General features: G+C 41.9%; 1 protein-coding gene across 1 annotated transcript; it reads left to right on the forward strand.

Moving 5' to 3' along the window:
• The first annotated feature begins 6 nt into the window (after positions 1-6).
• Positions 7-7924, forward strand: LOC139786594 (uncharacterized). Its single transcript, XM_071725748.1, has 6 exons — positions 7-73; positions 1065-1246; positions 1661-1714; positions 1844-2097; positions 3662-3808; positions 6960-7924. The coding sequence occupies exons 1-6, from the start codon at positions 54-56 to the stop codon at positions 6990-6992; spliced, it is 690 nt and encodes a 229-aa protein (XP_071581849.1). The 5' UTR covers positions 7-53; the 3' UTR covers positions 6993-7924.
• Positions 7925-9107: the final 1183 nt, after the last annotated feature.

Consider the following 9107-nt stretch of genomic DNA (forward strand, 5'->3'; position numbering starts at 1 on the left):
ACCCGAAGCTGAATCTCGAGCAATTCATACTACTCCTCGAGGTGCTGCAGGATATGCTAAACAATATTGAGAGGTAAGTGCAATTAGCACTAAGATCGGACGGAGTAATATATGCGTCGAGTACCTAAACAAACGAAACGGGAGTACAACGTAATGATTCCCTTGGCAGCCTAATTAATAATTGTTGTGAAACTAAACGAGTATTTGCGCGCATTTAAGGGGATGCTGGAGACAGCTCTGTTTTACCGCGAAATTTTCAGACACACTAATCTTTTGATTGATTTCACCGAATTAAAAATTTTTTGTCCAGAATTAAAGTATGGACGATAACGAATACCGCAGACACCATTTGCGTATAAAAAACGAAAAAAAATTAGAAAATTACAGTTTTATTTTTGATTCTGCGGTCGACTCATGACATTTGCTGCACATAAAAGTTTTAGACTGTGTACGTATACAAAAACCTGGCAGCGGTCTCGGAAATACAATAAAGAAGAATCCTGCGCTTACAGAAATGAGCTACGAGCTTTAGTATAAGAGAAAAGTGTGTTTGAAAATTTTATATGCACATGTTACGCGTCTCCCCGAATTCAGCCAAAAACATACGGATCAGTATAACGGGTAGCCCTAGAGCAGGCGCTCTGTAGGTATGTGTAAGAATCGGTGAGCACTTCTTTATCGACGCTGATCGAGTTCGTCTGCGGCTCCAGCATCCCCTTAATGACGCGTAAAATCATTAAAGAGTTTTTCAACTTTCAAGTACTAATGGCTATTCGCTCGAATATATTCAAAAGTCTTCCAATGAAAAAGTATAACTAATCTTTTATGTTATAATTAATTCTTGTTATTGATAATCCTTGTTATAATTGTTCTGGCCGAACGAAGATCCTATTTGCGCGACTTAACGCAATTTCAATTAAGTAGTGCACTCCGTATAATTAACGAATATTGCGGCAGCTAATTAATTAATCTCGTAATGCAAGTATCGACCGACATGTAACGCATCTTGAAAATTTTCATAACGCTCATCGCGTGCGAGCTCTGTCCCATTTTTCAATTTGCAGAAATCAAAGGAACAAACTGACGCTCGATAATCTTTCTTTACCGAGCCCCGACAAGTCTCGACCTCTGCGACATCAGTACAGCACTGACAACGTACACGTGCCGGCCTTTAACATCCCGAATTTGCGCATCGAGCAACGCAAGACTTCGTCAGCCGAGGATATGGCCAGAAAAAATAGCATCGGTGCGAGCACTGATAGAAATATCAAACAGATCCTGGGGTCTTTTCCAATGTCATCATTTTCCAAACAATTTAACATTCTTTGCGTCATTCAGTTGAATTTTCTCAAGTTTTGTCACGGTCTCGAATTAATTTGCAATAGGTTCTAATGTTCCCTTTTTAACACACCCATAACAGTTAAAAGGGTTACGACACTTTTCCTCTAGTCAAGTAGCACTCTGATTGACGGTTCCCATAAATATTAACGAAACTGAGCGACGGTTTAATAAATATTCAGATTCCTTCGAGCGACAGAACTGGAAGAGGACAGGAAAAAAACGGTTTAATTAAGTTTATTCAATATTTATGGAAACGGTCCTTCCGGGAATTAAGTGATCCGAGTTTACGGATACTAAAACGACGTTTTCCTGCACGCAGGATCCTTATCGACGGCATCCGCGGAAAATATGGTGCGGAAGAGTTCGATGGCTGGTAAGTGGAGATGACTTCCCTTTTCCCCTATATGAAATATAATATTTACGCGATCCTCGATAAAGGACGCAATGTTTCGTTTGTACGAAACCGATTTAATTGAACCGTGACACGTTTATCGGTGTTTAGCGATGTTCGGCGGATGGTTCAACTCACCGTCGGCCAACGACAGTAATTTCCTGCGAGTTGCCAACACGTTCACCAGTAGACGACTATCGGACAATACCCTGATGACACCAAAGATACGGATAGCGCCGTCCTGCGCGAGTTCGCCGGGCGGGACGCCCGGTACCGGTGGCGGCGGCGGCCTGCCGATCCGTCGACACTCCAGCACCGGTCCCCAGGAACGACGCGGGTCCAATATTAATTTATCCCCGCCTACGGTATATATTATATATTATACATACATATATGCATGCATATCCTCCGCGCCTACTATAATTTGCATGTCACGGAAACAACACGCGACGTGCGACGCGTATTAAAAAAAAAATATAGGGGAGACCGGGGCTAAGCCGACACTATTTTTTCAAAGGCAATTTTTAATATTTAATTAAAATTTTTAGGCAAATTCAATGGTACATATTTAAAGAGTGTTTCTTCAGGTACAAAATTGATTCAGGAAGTTTTGCTGTACGTCGCTTTGTTTTGCCGCCAGGAAAGGAAAAGTGACGCGAAGACAAATTTTCGAATTGAAAAATGCCGGGGCAAACTCGACACCCCGCCGGGGCAAACTCAACACTTTGTCTGATCGACACAATTTGATCTGGAACTTATTTTTTACTGTCTGAAAATGAAAATACATTGTTTATTGTGTATTTAAAAAGTACAAAAATTCGGAATAAAGTAGCTAGAACAATCATTTAAAATAATAAGAACAAAAATTGTTGAACTTTCAATTATCTTCATCTAAACTCATGTCTGAAAAACAATTAATACAGGTAAACTCGCGATCGGACGTGCGCATACATTTGTCATGAGCCATACGGCTGCATGACAAGCATCGTTTGTTACTGGGAGCCGACGAAACGGCGTGGTGTTGACTTTGCCCCGGACGTCGTTTTTCACTTTTGTCACTTCAAAAACATGAAAATTTCGAAAATATGCAAAAACGATTATCGGATTCATATAGAGCATCAAATTTCCCATCAAAATCACTTACCGGTAGATTCGCAAGAGTAAAGCTCGATGAAAGAGTAGACATTTTCGAGAGATCAGAAAAATTACTTTTCACTATCAAAAACGCTTATGTCGCGTTAAAAATTACACTATAACTCAGAATGTTACCAAATTCCGTTGATAATACTGGCACATAAAGACGCATTTACAGTAGGAAAGGCAAGTTTCTACGATAGATTTAAATTGGCAAAAAGCCTAGTGTCAAGTTTGCTCCGTTGTCGGCTTAGCCCCGGTCTCCCCTACCTTAAAAAAAGAAATGGCATCAATATCACAGATACAGAATCATTGGTGAACGGCTGCTCGCGACATTCGCAATCGTGAAACGCGGAAGTGCCGTACTCTTCAAACGAGTCTCATCGGGAATTTGTAACGTCTCCGTTTCGAGAATTAAATATTCAACGGGAATTTAATATTCTATGCACAATATCAAGTAATGCTCGCGGGGCGCATCGAAGTTCAAACTAGCATGACCTACTGACATTCTTCGGAACAATCGGAAAACTAGCTGCCATCTATAAAACTGAATCCCTTCTATTGATCATACGGGTAAAACAGAAATAAATCGGAGTCGTTAATTGATCCGCCGTGCGGAGTATTAACGAAGCACGAGAGTGAAATCGCAGATTCGTGATTTACGCGTGAAATCTTAACGGACGAGAAATTAGTTTCCCAAACGTCTGTTCTCTGTCTCTCGCGCGTAAATTTTGGCAGAATAGCGATTACCCAGTGGAACCCAACCAATCCGAATAAAATCGGATCTGTTCGCAGGGGGGCGGAATGCCGATCACGAGTAGCAGCGTGCCCTATCTGCTCAGTTCGAGCCTGAACAGTATTCGCGGCTCGAGACGGCCGTCCGTGTCCTCGACGTCGTCGCAGCAGGGACTCGGACTACTGCAGCAGGTTGGCTCCAGCATGGTAAGACAACTACCCCCCATCTGCCTGAACCTGAATGGACCACCACCACCACCAACACTCTCTCCATCACTCCAGCTACCGGGACAGCATTCCCACTGACCCTCCGTTACAGTGTAAGGATATTCACTAAGCCTTAGATCGGTTCGCGCCTACTGCTCTCTCTCTCTCTCTCTCTCTCTCTCTCTCTCTCTCTCTCTCTCTCTCTCTCTCTCTCTCTCTCTCTCTCTCTCTCTCTCTCTCTCTCTCTCTCTCTCTCTCTCTCTCTCTCTCTCTCTCTCTCTCTCTCTCTCTCTCTCTCTCTCTCTCTCTCTCTCTCTCTCTCTCTCTCTCTCTCTCTCTCTCTCTCTCTCTCTCTCTCTCTCTCTCTCTCTCTCTCTCTCTCTCTCTCTCTCTCTCTCTCTCTCTCTCTCTCTCTCTCTCTCTCTCTCTCTCTCTCTCTCTCTCTCTCTCTCTCTCTCTCTCTCTCTCTCTCTCCTCTCTCTCTCTCTCTCTCTCTCTCTCTCTCTCTCTCTCTCTCTCTCTCTCTCTCTCTCTCTCTCTCTCTCTCTCTCTCTCTCTCTCTCTCTCTCTCTCTCTCTCTCTCTCTCTCTCTCTCTCTCTCTCTCTCTCTCTCTCTCTCTCTCTCTCTCTCTCTCTCTCTCTCTCTCTCTCTCTCTCTCTCTCTCTCTCTCTCTCTCTCTCGCTCTCGCTCTCGCTCTCGCTCTCGCTCTCGCTCTCGCTCGCTCTCTCTCTCTTTCTCTCTCTCTCTCTCCCTCTTTCTCTCTCTCTCTCCGACTTGATCACTTCCACGCACCTTGTCCTTAGATTATATTCTCTCTCTCTCTCTCTCTCCCTCCCTCCCCCCCCTCCCCCTCCCCTCCCCCTCCCCTCCCCCTCTCGATTAATTCGGAGAGACCGTCGCGAAGGCGCAATATCGAAATATTGATCAGAGCGGTCCTCTTCTAACGTCCCTGGCGAAAATAGGAAGTTTCATAAGCGTTTGTTAAGCGTTTACGTGAGCGTTTGCGGGAGTTCGTTGAGCGTTTAGAATCGGTCAGTAAAACGTTTAAAAAGCACAAATTGCAACGCTTTAGCGTTTGAAAGACGTTTGTATTAAGAGTTTTGAAAGTTTGCACAGCATTTTCACAGCGTTTACACAGCGTTTACGGGATTTGTTGAGCGTTTGAAAACGGCCAGTAATCCGTTTGAAAAGCGTTTGAAAAGCGGAAATTGCATCGCTTTAGGGTTTGAAAGGCGTTTTTTGAGAGCTTGCACAGCGTTTACATGAGCGTTTGCGGGAGTTCGTTGAGCGTTTAGAATCGGTCAGTAAAACGTTTAAAAAGCAGAAATTGCAACAGTTTAGCGTTTGAAAGACGTTTGTATTAAGCGTTTTTGAGAGTTTGCACAGAGTTTACATGACGTATGACGTTTGCTGAGAATTCTTTAAAACATTTAGAGATCCTCTGTTAAGCGTTTAATAAGTCAAAAGCGTTTGCTTTCATCATTGGAAACTGTGTGCAGCCTCTATTGAGCGTTTAACGGGCGTTTACTCTTGTCGTTAGAAGAAACGGCATAAAGAGCGTTAAATGTCGAAATCTGCTTTTCGCCTCGCAGGGGGTCTGCTTATATACGCGACTGGATGTATTTTAAATGCGAGAAAGATGTGCCGCCTAGCGGCATTGTTAGAAGAACGTTTGCTGAACGGAGGGAAAACGCTTGTGTTACGGAGTCGGGAAAAGCGTTTCTTGGGCGTCTCCAAGCCGTTTGCGTTAACGCCTTACAAAACCATCGACATATAGTATGGACTACGCGATCCCTATATGAAAGCTTTCAAAAAGTGTCCGGTAGAGTTGACCTCTACCTCGTTCCCTCTTTGTCTGTACGCACTGGATAGAAAAAGACAGCTTGACTTCTACCAGTCGCTATCTCTTTTCTTCCACCGGTGTGAGTCGCCGGTCATATTTTTCTATACCTGTGCGCAGTCCATACTATATGTCGATGTACAAAACGTTCACTGCGCCTCTACAATTCGCCACATCGGAAGAGCGTTTGGTGAACGCTTGTCTTACGGCGTTGGGAAAAGCGTTTGATAAACGTTTGTAAAGTCTGACAGTAAATTCTCTATACGAAGTTGTTTCAGCGTTCACTAAGCGTTCTCTGAAAAGCGTTGGCTTAGCATTACAGAACTTTCACGAAACGTTTTATACAGCTTTTGATACAGGAGGGAAAACGCTCGTGTTACAGCGCCGGATAAAGCGTTTCTTAAACGTTCGCAAACCGTTTGCACAAACGCCCTACAATTCGCCGCATTAGAAGAGCATTTGCTGAGCAAAGGGAAAACGCTTGTCTTACGGCGTTGGGAAAAGCGTTTGATAAACGTTTGTAAAGTCTGACAGCAAACTCTCTATACGAAGTTGTATCAGCGTTCACTAAGCGTTCTCTGAAAAGCGTTGGCTTAGCATTACAGAATTTTCACGAAACGTTTTATACAGCGTTTGATAAGGGTTCCGAAAGCGTTTACAACCCAACAGCGTTGTGTAAGCGTTCTTACAACGTTTGAAAGCGTATAAACGCTCAGAAAACCCTCACCAAACGTTTGTCAACGCTCTATAAGGCTTCTTATTTTCGCCAGGGGTTCTGATGATGAATGGTAATGAAACACGGTTATGAACAGAACGATAATTTCAAACAGGGCTTTATTCCTGAGCTGAGAACATTGCACAGATTGGAATGGATTTTAATTGCGCGCGCGTTTTTTTTATATAAATTAAATTTGATAGATAATCTAACATCTAAGGTTTGGGTTTGATAAAGAATAAAAATTATGCAGTAACGCACTTTCTGAAGTTACTAATACATCAGTGGGTAAAAATTATTTTTTCAACATGAACGTAACGAAAGACAGAACGCAAGGATATCTCCTCGAGTTCGAGAAAGATTCGGTTTTACAATCACAAAGGGGATATAAATTCAGAGATTTTTAATTATAACCTGTAAATTTTTCTCTCTAAACGAATCTCCTGTATTAAGAGAGTTCCCACCGAGATATTCGCGCTCTTCCAAGACCGATTGTTAGCGCGGTTCCTCTCTATTGTCGCGAGAAACGTCTCGCATACACCGCTCGAAAAAACGGCAAAGCATAAAAGATGACCCTTTCTTTCCCATGTTGCAGTATCAGTTCTTCAATAGACAACCCGAAGCGTGAAGTGCCAACGATCGTCATGGAACAAAGTTCGGATAAGATCGCGGTGATTGTAGAGTCTTTAACTAGCGCGCACAGATCCCCTTGCACGCTCGGTCAATCGTAAAGAAACAAGAAGGAAGTGACGATGAATCGCGCGGAGCTTCTTATCCAAGAACACGGCGAACGAAACGTAACGCCGATTCTCCCTTAACTGGCCTCAGGATCCCGAGTAGACGTCAAGATCTTTCTCCGGAGATCGACGATTCGACCTATGCTCTGGGAATAGATCGCAAGTCGAAGGGAAATGGAAAGCAGCTCTCGCTGCAAATTATTCTGGTCAGATCCGGACCAAGCGAGCAAACGAGCGTGAACTAGCGCAAACTTGCTTCGATAAGTACTTCCGATTCCATTTGCGCTCGTCGAGGCATGTCGCTCATTCGCGGCATTCGCGCTCGTTCGCGCTTGCTGGCTCGGTCCGGATCCGACTTAACGCGCATACAATCTGACCTAATAATATATACGTATACATATAGTTGTACACACAAGTATACTCTTCGCGGCCGAGAGGATCGCGAATTGATGGCCGCAAATTAGCCCGGGGAAACGCCTCACCCCCTTCCAAGCCGGGCTAATACTCGCACCACGTGCATTTCCGCATATATCACCCTCGTCGCTATGTAGTGGCGAAGGATTCAGGGATAGATAGTTCCGAAGTACGTGTACTACGGGCGTAAATAGCCGGGATGTATCAGAAGACGCCGACCGACTCCATAAATCCGACTGATCGTTACAATGGTTGATCACAAGGCCGTAGCCGGATAAGAAGGATCAATGTGCCACCACACGGATCATGCTCATTTTTTTTGCTCTTTAATTGCTATCAGTGTCACTTACAATTTAGTCAAATATTAGCTCTTAATATTGAACCGTTTTGGTGTAAAAAATAAAAATAAAATTTCGAAAATAATTCATATCTTTTGATCGGCTTAACCGATTTTGACGAAATTTTAATATGTTGTAGATATCATTGAGACACATTTGTGGAAAATTCGGGTAAGGTTTCTGATAACAGAAACATTGATAAAAAAATTAATAAATGTTCTTGCTTTTTTTAGTCCCGATATCTTTCTGGCACAATTACGAAAAAATTTTTGTAGAACCTTGGAGTAGTTTTATCTATCAGACATAATTTTTTGGAAGCAATAAAATGGGTAGGCGGTACTTTTAAAAAATAAAGTATTTTTTTTCATTTTTTAAAAATATGATATGCTTTTGGTACGATCGCTATATATTTTATGTAGAATTTTGGGATAGTATTCTACAACAAGTAATTTTTTCGAACCAATAAAATAGGTAGGCGGAAGTTTAAAAAAATAAAATATCGTTTTTTATTTTTTTAAACTTTCGCCTACCTATTTTATTGGTTCGAAAAAATTACTTGTTGTAGAATACTATCCCAAAATTCTACATAAAATATATGACGATCGTACCAAAAGCATATCATATTTTTAAAAAATGAAAAGAAAACTTTATTTTTTAAAAGTACCGCCTACCCATTGCTTCCAAAAAATTATGTCTGATAGGAAACTACTCCAAGGTTCTACAAAAATTTTTTCGTAATTGTGCCAGAAAGATATCGGGACTAAAAAAAAGCAAGAACATTTATTTATTTTTTTTATCAATGTTTCTGTTATCAGTAACCTTTCCCGAATTTTCCACAAATGTGTCTCAATGATATCTACAACATATTAAAATTTCATCAAAATCGGTTAAGCCGATCAAAAGATATGAATTATTTTCGAAATTTTTATTTTTATTTTTTACACTAAAACGGTTCAATAAGGGCTAATATTTGACTAAATTGTAAGTGACACTGATAGCAATCAAAGGAAAAAAAATAAGCATGATCCGTGTGGGGGCACATTGATCCTTCTTATCCAGCTACGGCCTTTGTTAAAATGAAATTAATTACTGATATCGATTACCTGTCAGTGCAATCCGATTTGTTGCTTTCTTTCTTATGTCATTAGTAATTAGGAATAAAATTCGGCTCGCGTATCCTTGTCGCGCGTTTAAAGCTACAACTACATCTATCGTAATGTTTACCGTAAGCGACCGTAACGCTCGTCGTAATAG

Source organism: Temnothorax nylanderi, unplaced genomic scaffold, assembly GCF_030848795.1.
Source record: "Temnothorax nylanderi isolate EJ_2023f unplaced genomic scaffold, tnyl_v1.0 TNYL_tig1085_pilon, whole genome shotgun sequence".
Lineage (NCBI taxonomy): Eukaryota > Metazoa > Arthropoda > Insecta > Hymenoptera > Formicidae > Temnothorax > Temnothorax nylanderi.

Bases quoted from the DNA above. Each gene is read 5' to 3' on its own strand.
- LOC139786594 (XM_071725748.1), top strand. From the start codon at position 54: ATGCTAAACAATATTGAGAG. The intron at 74-1,064 runs GTAAGTGCAATT...TTCAATTTGCAG, and splicing joins ATGCTAAACAATATTGAGAG to AAATCAAAGGAACAAACTGA. The intron at 1,247-1,660 runs GTGCGAGCACTG...TCCTGCACGCAG, and splicing joins GGCCAGAAAAAATAGCATCG to GATCCTTATCGACGGCATCC.